The sequence below is a fragment of the Pungitius pungitius genome, chromosome 18, assembly GCF_949316345.1.
Source record: "Pungitius pungitius chromosome 18, fPunPun2.1, whole genome shotgun sequence".
NCBI classification, from domain to species: Eukaryota; Metazoa; Chordata; class Actinopteri; order Perciformes; family Gasterosteidae; genus Pungitius; species Pungitius pungitius.
The window spans coordinates 2,091,726-2,109,348 of NC_084917.1; the positions used below are offsets into that span (position 1 = coordinate 2,091,726).

Here is a 17,623-nt window from a genome sequence, read left to right on the forward strand (position 1 = left end):
TGCAACCCAACTCTTCCATGTGGTACAGAAAAAGAAGAAAAAAAAAGGTACGATTGTTCAGAAACTCGGCCTCAAGAGTTGAGCCCTTTTTTCTTCACTTTACTCATAAAAAAAATTAAAATGGGACAAATTATTCCCAGACAAATAAACCAACACAGTTTGTCGTATGGAAACACCATCGCTATGGTAACCGAGCTCTCCGGAGCCCCCCGGCGCTCTGTAAATACAACGCGGAGCAGGCCGGTCCGTCGGTAATTGCCCACCTCCATATCGCACCGGGTGCCCCCTGTGGTTGGGGGGCCAAAAAGGTAAATCTTTCTCCATGTCAAACTAGAGCAAAAATCGATACCCAGGAAGTCTCTATGCTGCCTCCACCTCGCTGAGAGCGCAAAGGCTTTTCATCATCTTCAATAAAGCCGCTGAAAAGCCGAGATGACTCCCGATACGAGTGCGTTTCAATATATCACAGGCGAGGTACGTCCTGGGTGGGGTTTTAAAGCGAGTCCCTCCAGGGCAAGAGATAAACGGAGGAAAACGCGAAATTAATCCATTGTGGTGAATGCGTTATTACAACCTGCGGCCCCCTGAAAGGTGGCAATCAGTAAATAAAAGAAGGATCTCATCTGGGATTGATGCATAATTCACAGAGATGGTTCAGTTTAATCTTTGCTGGAGACGCATTCACTCAATCCATTTGTTCCTGGTTCCTTTAAAACAATATGCAGGAGGAAGAGAAGGAATACACCATGTATTCTGAATCTCGTCCATTCGAGAAAATAAAAACTAAAAAACAGCATTGTCTTATTGGGGGGTGGGGGGGTTTGCATCATTTTTTGCATGTTTGAAAACGATTGATCACCGGTGCACAGAGTCATAGTCACTTTGGATCCAGAGACTCACAGAGAACCCTCTGCGAGCATATATTTGATTATATAAAATGACTATATTTGATTATATTGAATGCGTTCATTCATGTTGTTTCACATCAGCTGATTCATCAGAGCAGAGGTTTTTTTTTTTTTTTTTTTTACTTCAACACAAGCCGAATTGTTTTGTGTTATAAATCGCTAAACTGACAGCGCGTCGGGTAGCGTGACAGAAGGCAGATGTGTGCGCGTGACAAACATCTGGGTACTTACAGACTGCCTCTTCGAGGAAGACTCAGCTCCTTCTGCGAACGAGAAGAAAAGAGCAATCAGTGCAAAACCGAACGGAACACGTCAGTTATGTTCGAGGCACACATTTACCAACACTGACAAAAGAAAGACACTTTATTTTTGGCATTTCCTGTGTGTGAAGAAACAAACTGAGAGGAAAAGCACCCACAAAGCCCTGGTTGATTTCTTGGGGGATCACTCGCCCTCACGAGCTTCTCACTAAAGAGGATAATGTCGTGTTGTTTGTAAAATGACAAATTCAAATCAGGAACATTTTCCCCATGTGTCGGCTGCAGAAATTAAAATGTCTGGCAACGAATTGATTTTTTTAAATTCTGTATACAAGTTTGTGTTTTTAAACCAGCTGTATTATCGTCCGATTAATTAAGAGTTTAAAGACAAAACACAAAAAGGTCACAGGTCGCCGATGACATCCGGCTCGAGATTCAAACCACAGCTCCCATGTGTGTGTTTGCGCAACGCTTGTCATAACAAAAGCATTTCCGGGCACATTTTATGATCCGAAAAGAGGTTTAAAAGCTTTCGGCCCCGCGATACGAACCCGGCGTGAACGAACACTCCTCACACCACAGAGGAGATGCTTTATTCGTCCACGGGTTAAATGTCAATTACCGGCTTCTAGCAACATCATCGCATCTCCATGGCGACGGCTAGTCAAAAAAAAAAAAGAAGGTGTAATGCTTAATTAATTATTCCCTTTGATTTATTTTTTCTTCCTACATCTTAAGATCAAAAGATCATCAGGGGAGGTTTTTGCTGGCGGCGTCATCCAATCAACATCATCCGATCACTTGATCGCTACTAGAGAACCAACATCTAATCACCAGCATCCAACAGCAATTCATGTTATTTCATACTAAAAAAAACAGAATATTATGAATATACTAAATGTTACATAAACTAACCGGGGCAGTGGATTAGACCGAGCTGCTTCTAACGCGTGAGGAGGAGCAAGCGCCTCCTCCTGGAACCACAGGTGATCTGTTCGGTCTGTTGTGACGATCCGTTTGGGGCGCTTAATTTGATGAAATCTCATTTTTCAACGTCCCCGATAATTAACTCTTTAAAGACTGAACGAATGGACGATGATGTTCACAGCTGCGATCGGCTTCCTCCAACGACCCGGGATGCAAAGTTGTTTCTGCTTTCCGAGCTCATTCATCATCGTTAAGGATCCAACGCACAACAAAAGGGGATTTCCTTCAATAACCAATCACTGCGCCCTCGTCCTCTGCATAAGACAGAGCTCTCACTCATGGTCGTCCTGAGGTCTTTAGTCGTTATTGCAACAGTCATTTTGCGTCCCACCGATGAGGGACGCACAGCTGGAGACGAGCGCTGGCTAGGAACCGACTTCTGTCCAGTTTGAGCAGACGCTACCGACGCAGAGTGTGTGGTCACCGCAAGGTTGTGTTAAAAAAACAAAACACAACATGATTAGCAACTGCTTTTAAAACCATCGAGAGGACAAACGGAACCGGATATAACCACGTCTCCAGTGAGGTGTCCCCTTGTACTTTGTCCCTCCTAGAATATCACACACACACACACACACACACACACACACACAAACTATAATTATCTCTAATAATAAAGCAGAGGAAGCTCCCAGGATCCTCACCAGAGGCTGCTATTGTGCACCCCATTATTCTTATTGGTAACCCATCAATGTATCCTTCGCCGAGGGGGGGGGGGGGGGTTATCTGATAATCTGACCCCTCTCACAGGCACCAATGGTGACCCCCTGCTGAGAGCCCGCTTACCTTCAGCTCAAAGAAAGGTTGTCCTATTCACTCGCCCACCCCCCCCCCTGGACGAGAGCCTTTGCCCTCCCTTTTAAAGGGTTTATGGGCCCTCCCCTGTGAAAGTGATCAAACGTGCGCCGTCCTGCTGCCTCACACACGGCTCTTCGGAGAGCGACTTTGGAGGCAGACGAGGCGACGGCGCAGCATCCGACGGGCGCCGCACGCACAGAAAACCAACGCGTTTCACGTAATACGGAGACACAGCGGGGGGGGGAGAGACTACAGGAGGAAAAAGAAACCCATTCACATATATGTGAGAGGGAACAAAAAAGGAACCGGAGCCTCAAATGTCTGACGATACACATATTTGTACGTCTTTTTTTTTTTGTCAGGTAAGAAAATGAGTTTTAAAGGGCTCACACGACCCCCGAAACGAATGGTCGTTAAATATGGTGGACGACTTCTTTGCCGATGCATTTCTTTAGGAGAGTAAAGTTGTAAAGACACAAAAGATAAATACTACAGTGTGTTGTGAGGCGCCGTTAAAGGAATCGTACGTTTGTTTGTTTCCCTGCAAAATTTTTACAGGAAAAGATCAATACCACCCCCTCTGTTCAATAACAGGAAGCGGCCAATTAGCTTAGCACGAAAACACTGAAGCACTGCTTCTGAAGAAATAGCTCGGCACGTGACAAACACTCACAATTGGGTTTAACCAACCGGATTTTTAAAAAAAGGGACACATTGAGTCGCTTGTGATGGAGACAGACTAGCGGTTTGCTCATTCTCACTAGCAATATGCTAAGCTAACAACCTGCTGCTATTGAACAGAGATGCGGTTTGAATACAGGCACAAAGTGTCAAACTGTAAAGTTTGTAAGTTGTAAAAGTGGTTTCCACTCATTTCATTTCCAGGGGAAGCAGTGAGATGCCGCAGTGAAGCCGGTTCTAACCGTCCGCACAAAGAACGCGGTCCGACTCGGATGATGTCATCCCTTCCTGGGCCGAGGATGGATGAGGAAACACTGGAGAGCGGCTGAGTAGCTTCTGTGTTTCCTCCTGAATGTGAACTATTGGACCAGCGGGTTGCGTCTGGTTTAGTTTTAAATGACTGTTGATAAGCTTTTGACCAAGAAAAAAAAAAAAAAGCTTAAGACCAAAAAAGAAAAAAAAGAATTAAAAGCGCATTAATTAGATTTCAAGATTTGAAATTTCAGATGGATCAATAATCACAGAGGAACATATTGACTAAATCTGTGATAGTGGAAGTGAAAAAAAAGCAAACCCCAGCTTTGTTCATGATGGAATGAACAAAGGAACATGCAACAGATCCCAGGTAGTTTGTGATTTTATTAAAATTAAAAAGGTTTTCCTTCAAGAACCTACACCATGAATCCAATTGACAGCGTCACACCTTGTGCGTGGACACGATCCTCGTGGTGCAGGATAAGAGACATTAGAACACGGTGTCCTTCCTTCAGAACTCAGATCACACCTCCATCGCAAGCTTCACTGTCCTGATAAATCATCTGCATAAAAAAAAGAAGCATCCATCCCTCTCCATCAGTACACATTTTCCATCCCTCCTGCCGACAAGCTCGCACAAATTAAACGTGACAAATCACCCGCACGCCGTCCGAGAAAAGTAACAAACTATTATTTCCAAATCCGTACGAGCGGAAAAAACATTTACAGCCTGTTAACTATTCAAATAATCCCCTTAAGTGCGTCTGCGAAGAGATTCTCTCACATGAAGCACAAATCCACAGCAGAGCCACAGTGTTGCTGCACTAACACACACGTACTAACACACACACACACACACACACACACACACACACACACAAAGGTCTCAAAGTCAGAACGGTGTTCCGTTTGAAGAGAAATACAAGAGCGTCACGAGCTACGCATTCATACCATGTTGCACAAAGTCCCTCTGCAGCTCACACACACACACACACACACACACACACACACACACGCACAAACGCACACACACACACTTCATCTCCTACCTGTAGCCCCCGTCTCCTCAGAATGCTCGACTCGTCCATCGTACAGAGCCCTCGACTGATCGTGCCTCCCTACCGGTGCACAGCCATGCTGCACTGCCTCACTCCTGCCTCCCGCTCTGCCTCCCTCCCTCCCTCCCTCCCTTTCCTCCCTCCCTTTCCTCCCTCCCTTTCCTCGGGCTGAACCTGATCTTAGCAGCTGCTAAACACTTCCACCAGAACTTCTCTGATTGGAAGGAAGGCAGTCAGCTGACTCCTCCTCTTGTTCCTCTCCTCTGGAACTTCAGGAGTGATGGAGCGAGAGAGGGAGCAGTTTTAATTCAATTCATTTAGGTGTGAAAGGGGGGGGGGGGGACAAGTGGGAGCCCCGAGACTCATTTCTCAGTGCAGCCACGCTTTCTGACCCCCCCCCCCCCCTAGGTGACCATGGAAGTGAGAGGATATCCTTCCACAGCATTGTTCTACCTCAAACTATGACGCTTTCCTGTCTGCGGCAGGCGGGTGAAACCTCAATCAGGGGGGGGGGGGGGGGGGATGTGGTTGAGACAGCGAGGGGGGGTGGGGGGGTCTTATAAGAATTGAAAAATATTGCTGCCCGAGACCTTTCAAACCTGCTGTGAAAATGTCACACAAACTGCTGCGGGACGATTTAAAAAAAAAAAAAGCTCCTTCCTCAGTCCTCAGTGAGTCATTATCATGCTGACATCAACCGCAGCTCCCTCACAGCCGCTCTGCACACAGCGCACAACACACAACACACACCACCCCGAGTCTGTTTCCAACCCGTCCACGCCGCTCTGCCCGGAGGAGTTTTTCATCTTCTACGTCCCTGCACCCTTTTAGGAATTATCTCAGTCAGCTAAAAAAAAAAAAAAAAAAAAAAGTTGTTTCCCCTCATGCCTTGTTTGCCAATTTCTATCCTGCAAATTTTGCATTCTGGTTCAGTCTGCGTGTCCCCCCCCCCCCCCGTCCCCCTTCACTCATTTTCATTCACTGTGGTTCTGCTCCGTGAATATTAAGTGGGCCCCTTCCATCCTCCTCATCGCCAGCCAAGCTCATGATGATTTCTCAGAGAGAGAGAGAGACTCTCATGTCTACTGGTGGAGATGCACAAGACCATCGGACAGGTGGTCAACTTTTCTAAAAAAAAACACTAAGTGTGTTGCCGGGGCGACACTGATTTGTGCCTCTGCTGCGCTCTCCTGATCCGGCTCTGTGTTTTCTTTCCTTCTTTCTTCTTCCAATAAACTCCTTACAGGAGGATTACAGGCGTCCGCTTTGAACAACGCCCCCCGATTACCTGAGAGAATTACAGAATGTTCCACAGACGGCAATCTACTCAATTCCATATTGGACCGAAAATGAAGACGTGAAGCTGCAGGAGCACAAGCAGCATGCTACAAACTTATTGATTGATTGATAGATTGATAGAAATTGGCTGATATGAGCCCATATGACAGAGGAGGCTGATTGGAGCTTTTTGGTTTTTCCCAGTTTTGGAGGAAGACAGATTTGTTTGTGCATCTGTACCAGATGTTGGGCCGATGCAGGGAGAGGTATTCACAGACCTGCTGGTGGCGCTAGAGGGAAAGTTAGGGAGATACTGGCCAGCAAAGGTTCTCCTTGTTGATCAGGTGCTTTGAGCATCTCCTGTTCATCGATACATCAAAATAAACCTCCGTTTTCACTGGGAAAAAACGGCTGGAGATCGGTGGCTTTTCTCCAATTTATAAAATCATAAATTCAATATCTTTGGGTTCTGCACAACTGGTTTTACCAACAAAAAAAAAAAGCTATTTCTGCATCTTAAGGTACGAGAGCAATGGACCAAACTATGAATCATCTAAATATCATCGTTGTTTGTACCTCTTTGAACAAAATATAGCAGATGAATAAAGAGTCTTTCAGAGAAAGCTGCAGCCCGAGGCGAAGAGTCTACGGGTCGCCAGCGAGTCATTTCCTCCCAGCGGGTGGGCAGCCGAGGTCGTTTCCTCTGGCTTTGGAGGGGGGGGGGGGGGGGGCATGCAGAGAGTGCTGATTGAGTGACCCAGGACCCTGTTATCGGACCAAGGGGCGACCTGCAGGAGGAAAGAAAGACCGGATTCCTTCCACACAAAGAGTCTCTGACCTTGACGAGCGGCGCGGAAAAAAAACACGAACCAACGAAACCGCTCTCACTTCCTCGCCGTTTTTTTTCTTCTTTTTTTTTGTCTTCACGATTTTGTATAAAACGCAATAGACATGCAAATGTAAGCATTGAGGAGATGGAAATTATGTCAGCTCGAGTCCCTCCAATCGTCCTCCCCGCACAATTCATTGTGAAATAGGCACGGAGTCACTGTGCAGAACACCGTCACATTTCAATCCCACTGCTGGGGGGGCGAGGGGGGGGTCAACGTCTCAACTGCAATTACTTAATCTGGAGTGACAGCCTCATTTGAATATCCCACCCCATATGTTTACAGTAACAAGCGCTTGTGCTTTTTTTTTTTTTAATTCACATTTCCCTTGTTTCCAGGCGGCTGAATAATCAGAAAAACACTTTCATCATCAGGCTGCAGCGCGTTTTACCGCCTGTTGGGACGAGCAGCGGCGTGCGGCTCCGATGGGGAGCGCTATCGTAGAGGACATCTCCGCAGGGGGGGGGGGGGGGACGACAACGAGGGGGCCACAAAAGGCCCGACGTGGGGATTATGACGGCCTTATCTCCACAGCGCGACACTGGAGGGGTATTGATTTTCTGCCAAAGAGCATCACAGTCAGGACACACACTGACACACACACACACACACACACACACACCAAATTAATCGTTATTTAAATGCAGAACAATATCAAGAAGTGAAATGGAAACATATGCTGTAGTGCGATCTTCACCTTTCAAAGTAAAATGTCAGTTTCCACCTTATTAAATGCAAAGATTTCCTGTTTTTAATGGAATAATAAAGCATGATGGGCCGCTCCACTACACAACTGAGTAGTTGATTAAGTGAGGCGATAGCAGATAAGTCATTCATTGATTGTGAAACTAGTCGGTAACAATAGTGTCGACGTGTAATAGTATTCTTTTCATTACCATCATACCTTAAGAAAGCACACTTGATGCGTCTTAAGCAACAGCTTCCAGAGTCCAGAGAACAAGGACGAGCCAAGGAATTCACTAGTGGATCGATTGGAAATTCATTTTTCCCCCAAAAAAATGTCTAAAACGAAAAAGTTCCAGTTTCTCAAGTGAGAAAATTACGCTTTTCTGGGTTTCGCACTGTGAATTCAACAAAACAGCACATTCAACCACATGAACTTTGGGTTAGGGATGTTTCTTTTTTCTTTTTAATTGTCTCTTATAGGTTTATAGAGGAGCTGACTGATGAGAAAGCCTTGGAAAAGCCTTGAACAAAGCAGAGTGAGGGCAATCTAAAACGTGGTCACGTTCAGGCGGCTTTTAACAGATTCCACTGCTGAATAAAATCATTCGACCGCCTTTGACAGCTTTGAGAAAAATAACCTTGAACACAAAGACTTAACACCTAAAAAACTATTCTTTAGTGAGTCAGGAAATCATGTGAAGCAATAAAAAAAAGGAGTAATTCCATTGTACGCAACGATGAAAAAAGGGATGAATTAAGCTCTACTTTTTCTTGCCATCTTATAACAAAACGTTCACTTTCATAGAATATAAAGTAAAAAAAAACAATTGAGGAAAAAGGTAAAAGACCTTGAACGTACATGAACCATTCAATGTTGCACCATTTGAAATTAACAGTGGCCAATTAAATTCAAAATGACTACTAAAATCTAAAAAAGATGGATCCTTTCGTTGATCCATCGCCACCAAAGCCAGAACCCAGCGTGTTGCCTCCATCCGGCGCCATGACCCGAGTACATCACATTAACCGGGGGGGGGGATGCACTGGGTTCCAACCTGTGCCGTTGGTTCCTGGGAGGTGCCGAATGGGACAGAGAAGAGCGAGCGACCTCGACATCGAATAGAATCAGTCTCCCCCTGGAGTAACAACCGGCCACCAGGGGGCGATCCAGATGTTTCTGGTGCTTTGGAGAAGCAGCATGAGAAACGAGAAAAGGGGACTTTCTTCAAAAAAAAAAAGCAGCAGGAAACAGGTTTGAAAACGCACCAGCGCCCCCCAGTGTACAAAGTTGAGACACCGCCCATCACGTACTGTGTCAGTGGTATTAAGCCGTTGGTGTAAAGAGGATCACTGTGATGTCATGAGTCAAGGGCGCCAGCCCGAGGCTTTACTCTCTCAGGGTGTTAGTGTCAATTACCTAAACATACAGTGGCGGTAAAAATCACCCGCACTTATGCACACGTGCTCTTTCTATTGCATTGACCTTTTCTCTAAGCGACAGCGGGGGGCGCGTGCGGGGAATGACGCACGGCGTAGCGCCATTGGATTAGCGGCTGCTTGTGATTGCATCTCACGAGATGAGGAGACAGCACGTCCAGGTATCGACCACCTGAGAGCCGGCGGGCTGAAGGTCGCCCGTCTGCAGGACGCCCTTGGACTCCTTTATCTTTCCTAAATTGTTTTTATTTTCTTTTTTACCCTTAACTGATTTCAAACAGGCCTTTGTAATCTGAAGTAGTTGCCTTCCTGAAGGCATCTAATCCTACGTGGCTTCTCATGAGTCTCAGCCATAAATGCATTTAAAAAAAGCATTATTCAGAATAAGTGTTTCATAGAACTACAGCCTTTGACAGATGTTTACAGGTCATTAATCTGACCAGAGCTCAGCACTAACACAAAGAAATAAAATAAAAACGATGCATGATGCAATGCACAGATAAAATAGTTTTAGGGCTGTTGCATAACTGCTGGAAAACGTTCTTTAATAACTGCAGCTGTGTGTTGATTTGACTAAAGTTGACTTTATTGTATACGGAGTTGCCGCTTTGCTTGTAGTTAAACCACAAATAAGACATTCTTATTTCCACACTTGTGTTTGAACTGTGTTGAAAAATCCTCTCCACAAAAACAGTCACACTTGGTAGCAGTTGAGAGGACTTTTGGGTGAGGGGGGGAGGGGGGGGGGGGGGGAGGAGCAGAATGCTGCCGGGCGAGTACTCACCAGGCTGGAGGTGAGGGAGGGGTCGGACTTCCCCAGGTTCATGGAACGCATGCGCAGCAGGTTGGAGGCGTCCGGCGACGGCAGCCACGGCGTCTGCGCCGGCTGGTGGCCGGAGGGCAGCAGGAGGTACTTTCCTGCGGAGAACAGGTCACACCGTCACAGCAGGAACACAAGAGCCGTCATCTCGTGTCCCGCGTACGGGGGGGAGGGGGTTGGGAACAAAAGCCCCGGCTCTGCCGATGGAGATCTTTGTGGATTCTTTGTCAGCTAGGGGGCACCAGAGGCCGCTTCCACGGGGGAGGGGGGGCCTCTTTAATCCCAAAACCCAGAGGCAACGGAGTTCAAACAGTCATGTCATGTCATCCTTCATCCACATGTGTATATTTTCCATTTCCTGTTTGAGTGAACTGACTGTAGGGGGGGGGGGGGGGACGACTGAGAGCAGGATTAAGCGAGATAAGCCGCCCCCTGTGCTCACAGCAGAGAGGTGAATATCACGCGGCCCCCAGAAGCCACACATCAGCAGCGGCGTTAATCATGTCGCGAGGTTTAACAAATCCAGAACCCGGCCAAGAACATTCCGCCGAGGCTCCGCTCCCCCCCAGCAGACGGGAACAGGAGTCATTGAGAAACGTGTGTGGAGATTCAAAAAAAAAAAAAAAAAAAAGGGACTCTGTTTGAGTTCTTCACCTGAACCCGACGCTCCGAGGTCACCGGAGCAGAAATCAAAGAGAATCGAGCAGAGGCCGAACCGGATGAGAAGGGGGGGGGGGGGGGGGGGGGGGGGTGAAAAGATGGTTCCTTCCTTCTGAGCTTTGCTCACTAAGGTAATGACATCCTGGCACAGAGGAAGCCTCCTCCCGGGTACCAGTCAACGCTCTCAGAAAAGGAAGGCGTCAGAGGAGGAGACGAGTCTGATTTTTTTCACACTCGACGCAGGTCAGAGCGCTCTGGTCCCGGCCCCCGCCCCCCCGCCCCCACCCCCCCGTGCGGATGCATTAATCACCACGTGGAAAATAATGCAACCAATCAAAAGTTCTTCCATGATGGGGTTTCAACGGAACGGGTCAACCACCGAGTCACTTTCTGTTGTAAACTATTTAAAAACGTTGTCTCCTCACAGAGAGAAAACTCTTCATGTGTTGCGTTTAATTCATTATTAACTGACCGAAATCTTTGGAATAATCAATCAGGAATAATGATGATGCTATGGATGAGCCACCAGGACGGCTTAGGTTTGTTGAGCCGTTTAACCGTTAAATAATAAAAAGGTTTGTTGCACTGGCGCCGTTGAAGCAGGTCTGAACCGAGCCGGCGTTTGCCCTGCAGCGCCGCGAGCACAAACTAGCTGCAACCACAATTATCACACAATCGCACTCGTGCTTCAGTTTGTAGACGTTTGTTCCTCCGGTTTGGCAAACAGTTTTTAAGGGAGCTGCTCAACAGACGGTCTGTGGTCTGAATGAGGTCTTTCCCCTTTTCTCAGGTGAGCCAGAATCAGAAAAACATTACGTAACCGACGCAATTAACCCGTTATCACAGCGGGGGGGGAGAACGGGTTACCTGTGAGACCCCCCCCGAGGCTCCGTCTGCGGACGCTCGCTCCGTCCTCGCCGAGCTGCCGCCGAAATTTCTGGGCGGGACTTAATCCGTGAGAGAGCTCGGGGTTACTGGACTTCCTGAGGTAGGCGGAGGAAGGGTAGAGGATGTGGTCCAACTAGAGGAGAAGAGAGAGGTATTTACACACAAAATAACATTATCAGGGTTACAATGTTTCTCCTCTACACGCTTCACGACATCACAGGATCTAACATTAAAAAAAAAAAAAAAAAACTATCTCACACAACCTGGTGAGTCAATGTTTATGTTTGAAAGAAAAACATCACAGTCGTGCTTCGTCACTTTTTCCCCCTTCAAGGTCTCCTTCCAGCGTTGAATTTACCGATCTTTAAACTGTTAACCGGTGAAGACGAGCAGGAGGCCGGTCACGCTTTCACTTTGGGTTTTTGAGGCGCGTCAACATGACCTTTGAAATGAATGCGCTGGATTTACACACAACATTTAAAAGTGTGTCATTTATGCAAAGCGACAGAGCGTGTGTGTGTGTGTTTAAGTTGCGGGTGTAGCGTGAGGAGGTGTGTAGGCTCCCTGTGGTCCTGATGGAGGTTGGGATGGAGGTTTGACCAGGTCCTGGATGGAGACTGGACCCCATCCAGTCACAGGCTAAATGTTGTGATCATTTTCTACCTCATCCCCCCCCCCCCCCGCCCCCTGTGTAAGCAATAAGCCGGTACACCAAGTATCCCACTCAGAACATCGTGACAACAACAACGAGACAGAGAAGAAAAACACTGGCTCACTTGGAGGAATACGAGCGTGTTTGAATACATCAAAGAGTTTTCCCCACATCGCATTCAGAGAAGAGGATGACAACAATGCCCGGTGGCGAGGAAGAGGCCCTCCCCGAGGAGACGAAGATATGCACGGCTCAGAGCGCCGGGTGGGAGGAAACTCTCCCTGCTTCTCTCTCCGGGAGGATTCATGATCCCGGACACTTTCCCAGCAGGGGAGGGGGGGAGGAGGGGGGGGGGGGGGGCGCTCGAGAAGTGAGTCCAGAGGAAGTGGAGCGAGAGTCAAATAGCCGAGATGTTTTTCCATCATGAAAAAACAAAATAAAAAAAACACAATGCGATGCAGTGCAGTCGTTTGGCTCCCCCCCCAATTGACCTCCGTGACATCAGATCCTCGCGACCCCGACGCAGCAGAGCGCCCCCCCACCAACTGTGCGGCCCATTGTTTGACTGAAACGGACTACATGGGAGATATCTGCATGTGACTGACAGAAAAGGGGTTTTAAAAAAACAATAAAAGACAAATATTTAATATATATATATATATATATATATATATATATATATATATCTGAGAAGCTGCAATCTGAATTCATCCTGAAACACTGAATAAACGACGGCTCTTCTGTGGAAACTGCTTCATGTGGTGCTAATCGTGTGATAAGTGATTCTCCATCTGATGACCACACACACACACAAGGCAACGAGAACGAGGTCTGAAGGCAAATACGTTCGGATTAATCATTAAAGGTCGTGTTTTCCTTTCGGTTTCGCCCGTTTCACAGAAACATCACGTCATTTTATGCCGTTGAATTTCAACTGAAGCGGGAAGCGAGATGACCAGGAATTGTATCTGCGCGCTGGGGCAAAGTCTCAAGTTGAGAGGCGTGTGATGAATTGTGGTCAGACTTTGATTTATATTCCATGTTTGCCCAGACAAGTAAAAAGAAAACGTGCTACTTGGGGCCAAAATTTACCACAAACAGTGTGACCATTAACAGGAGCATGCAATAACGTAGAATAACTAGCGAGTCAGCGTTCAGGACAATCTGATAACTGTAAACCCAAAACAAACAAACAAACAAACGTCATACATACAGAGAAACAGCAATAAGCGAGCAATAATTGTGAGCAATCAGGGAAATCAGTAAAGATGCATTTCCTGTCCCACGCAAGTGTGAATTTAAAAATCAAATCATAAAGAAAACAAAAACATCTGCACCGATTTCAAAAGGGGCCGTCGGCGCAATAATAGAAAGCTCTATGCGTGCACACACACACACACACACACACACACACACACACACACACACACACACACACACACACACACACACACGTGCCCTTTCACCCACCAGAGCTCGAGTCTGAACTGACCGTCCCGCCTCCATCCTCAGCGCCAAGCGCACACAAACACACGATGCTATCATCATCATCATCATCATCATCAGCCCTTTGTTGTCAAAGAACAAGCGAAACGAAAGGACTGCACAGCGCTGCGAGTCGGTTGTGTTCAAATCGAGGCCCTGTAACATATAATGTGCGAGGAAACGGAGAATTTATTTACTGTGTATTTGCCGTTATCCTTTACACAACAGCCCGTGTGGTTGAGAATACAACACGCTGCTCTCTAGGACCCCGAAGGTCCATGAAAAAGAACACGTTTCACACCGCTTCCATCCGCCTCTTTGGCTGCAAGCTGCGTCTCAAAGGGTCACCTGCTCTAAAGCAGACCTGCACAGCATACATGTGAAGCAGCCGCACAGTAAGCCCCTTTGAAGGAGAGGGGGTGGGGGTAAGGGGGGGGGGGTGTTGTTTATCATTTTACAGATGTGAATTGTTATTAGTGCGTCTCCTTGGTTGACACAAGTCACAATGAGGCAGGAAGACCGAGCCCAAACATCAAGGGGCTTCTCACTCGCCCTCTCCATTGTTGTGGAACAACACCAAATGTGTCATGGAAGCCTCTCACTCTTCATGAAAGCGACACAACGTGAAGCTAACTGGGCATCTGTGAAGCCGAGATGCAAAGAGGGAGGTGGACAAGAAACCACAGATATACCAAAGACACAAGAGCACGGGGGTGGTGGACGGAGCGGTTCCACAGAGCGCTCCCAGCGCCGTGACCCCGTCCTCTGTGAACTCTGGAGATACGCAGCTTGCTCCTCAGCGTCATCCCAGCAGAGCAACAAAAATAAATTTAAAAAAAGAGGGTCCGCTCCGTCTCCCCCCTCCGCTGGGGATCTCCGGTGTTTACGCACAACGAGAAGCGGCACCAATGTCTTCCACGGACACTTAATTCATCTCCGTACATGGACAGTGTCCCTCCATTAGCTGAAGAAAACCTTTGCGTTGGGGGGGGGTTGTGCTCTGTGTGCGTTCTCAGGGGGGGGATCAAGTTTCCTGTGTTGATCTAAAGTTAGAAAAACACTGCTTCTCTCCTCTGATTTCATTGCGACCACGACGGCCCGTTATCTCCTGCGCCGTGACGAGGTAAACGAATGCATTGATTGGACGTGCCGAGGTCCATCTCACGTGCGCCCTTCAGCCTGGAATAAGACTTATTTTAAATCATTCAACGTGGGGGGGGGGGGGGGGGGGGGAGACTAATTGCGAGGAAAGAGTGGACGGCGAAGTCTGTTTGAGTTCATAATCTGGTCACTGATAAAAACCCGCTTGTGTGTGACTGAAGGTCAGAGATCTGATCCGCTCCACGGCCTTCGTCCCGCTTTTTTACGCCGCTGCGTTCCAACCGGAGCCCACTAACACATAAACACATGCATGTTGTTATGAGCCATTTCAGATAATCATTGTGTTTGTTTTAGGGTTAAACCCCTTTTCCCAGGGTCGGTGTAACTAGACACAGTGGATAAACATGCAACGGTTTCTCTTTATTGTATCTTTTTAAAACTTCAAACAGCTGGAGCGCCTGCAGCGGTGTTCATTAATTCAACATTTTAAAACACAAAAGAACAAATGGAAATAGCTTCTAACGACAGGGACTTTCCCTTCGCTCTTCTCTTACCTCGCGTCCCTCTGGTGAGGTACGCCGACACGAAGGTGAATTCACACCCGGAGACATTTTGTTTGAATATCAACAAACTTGAGCCTTTGTGTCACTTGGAACAGGCAGATTAGAGCCCAGACGTCCACACACAGAAAAGGTCTGAAAGGAGGAGTCAAAAGGTCGGAGCTACACGGAGTCTTAAACCAGATTGTGTTAATCCTCTCCAACACAAAGCCGGCACGGACACTGGACGCCACTCTGACATCCGTGACTGGCGGCCTGGATGAATAAATGGCCGCTCAGCACTGGAACCGACAGAGAGAGAGAGAGTTAAATATTGTCAAAGAGAAGCAAATATTGATGCACAAAGAGCACTGGTGCAAAGCCCGACTTGAACCGGGCCTCCTTCTATCAAACCAGAGGAAGAAGAAAGAAACCGACTGCTGAAATATTTGAATCTTTGTCAAATAACCTGTTTCTTAGTCTAATAACAAAAAGGTGTCTCTGGTTTTTGCCTTCGTGCCAGCACCATCAAAGGGATGAAATGAGCTGTAATAGCCGTCGCCCAACCCAGCAGGGCTCATCACGGGCAGCTGCCTTCAGGGCTGAACATCTAACTTGTCCAGTCTTGCCGCCCCCCCCCCCCCCCCCCGCAAACGTCCCACGTTTCTCAGCATCATTGAAATATGTAAAAAAAAAAAAAAAACGTGTCCTTTTAAACTGATAAATGAGGATTTCTTGACTCCAAGTCAGCCGAGAAGAGCCTTGCGTTTGTCCGGGGAGCCAAACAGGGCGGGTGGGGGGGGGCTGTATCGGTATCACTTTAAATGTGCTGAACACAAGATAAGGAGCCGTTCCCCTGGCTCTGAACAAGGCCACGGATGCTTACGAGGAGGCCTCACAACGTTCATTTCATGCACTCGTGTGTTCATCATGGACGGTAAGAAGCCGCGTTCGGGTACTTTGTGACAGCGGGGATCTTTTAAGCGTCGCAAAGTGACCCGGTGTGTGTTTCACCAGCATTTAAGGCTTAACGGAGCCTCTCTGGGAACTTGTGGATCCGTTGTTGGAGGAGCAAATATAAACGTAAGAAAAGCCAAATGGGGAAACGGTGTCATTAAGCACAACACAAGTGGCGGTTTCCATAATCTGCTCTCGCAGCGCGGGAGGCGGCGATGAGAAAGTATGGCAACAGAGGATTTATGATTAGGGCGGATATAAAGGCAGCAGGACATTTATAGACGAGGAATATACTGATTAACACTGACAGATTGTGTATTTTGGCAAGCAGCGAGCTAGAATCACTGGGTTAGGTTCAAGTGTAATGATTTATAATTTGTCCTTTGTGCGACTAAAGCACAAAATAAACTCAAACATTAAAACCAAAACAGTGCTTTTATAGCAAAGGTCTTATTTAACTACTGAGGTTAAATCCCTTTGCTAAATATATATTTAAAAATGACAGAGTTGATTAATGAATAAAAAAAATAACTCATCTTCAAATTTTTTGATAATCCATTAAATGTTTTAGTTAAAAATACAAAATGTTTCCTAAAAAGTGCTTAAATATATTTTGGGTTTGGGATAAATCTGACACAACAAGTGACTCAAGGACATAATGTTTTGCTCCAGGAAGTGATTTTCTTAAAACGGTTTCTTAAAAAGGTTCTGCCCATTATGTTCTTGACTAATCAAGTCAGACCAACAAAATAATGGAATTGTAGAATCAGACCGCGGTGGTGACTACGAAACACGAATCGTCCTTTTGAAGGACAGTTCCACGTCTTTGACTGATTCAACTGTCGGTCAGAGAGACGCGTCAGACGGTCACATTCGCAGCGCAGAACTGGATCGGCGGCTCTGGGGGGCGGGAGGAGTTTCCACAGCCGGTAGCAGGAAGCAGCTCACGTGATTCCCCTTTAGGGTCCCGAGCGAATGTCCATTGCTGGAAATCAGGTAGCAGTTTTTAAAAATGCTTCTTTTGTCCAAGGGACAGAACAAAGATATCAATTTTACAATGATGCAAGACTGATGAAAGCAGAATATTTAAGAAAAAAAAAAAAAAAAGGTTTGGGCCATTTAGATGAAAATGATCGACAGGTCTATTGCATTATCTTAAGCACACGCGCGCACACACACACACACACACAAAATAAGCATTGAATAAACACCACAGGAGGTTTCATACTTAGCGCCCGAAGGCCGCAGTCTGGAGAGAAAATGTCGTGCTAGTTCTCAGAAG

At 46.9% G+C, this 17,623-nt stretch overlaps 1 protein-coding gene across 9 annotated transcripts in view; it reads right to left on the reverse strand.

Annotated features, from left to right (window-relative positions):
- The window catches only part of mast4 (microtubule associated serine/threonine kinase family member 4), a 44,910-nt gene that overhangs the window by 24,653 nt on the left and 2,634 nt on the right, over nucleotides 1-17,623 (reverse strand). For 7 of the 9 annotated variants that reach the window (XM_062559032.1, XM_062559030.1, XM_062559033.1 and 4 more), the window contains exons 2-4: nucleotides 11,587-11,740; nucleotides 10,024-10,157; nucleotides 1,140-1,171 (exon numbers count right to left, since the gene is read on the reverse strand). In XM_062559032.1, coding sequence (XP_062415016.1) covers nucleotides 1,140-1,171; nucleotides 10,024-10,157; nucleotides 11,587-11,740 — 320 coding nt within the window. Of the gene's footprint in view, nucleotides 1-1,139; nucleotides 1,172-4,938; nucleotides 5,060-10,023; nucleotides 10,158-11,586; nucleotides 11,741-17,623 lie in introns of those variants that run through there. The other 2 variants (XM_062559037.1, XM_062559035.1) reach the window with 1 other exon arrangement.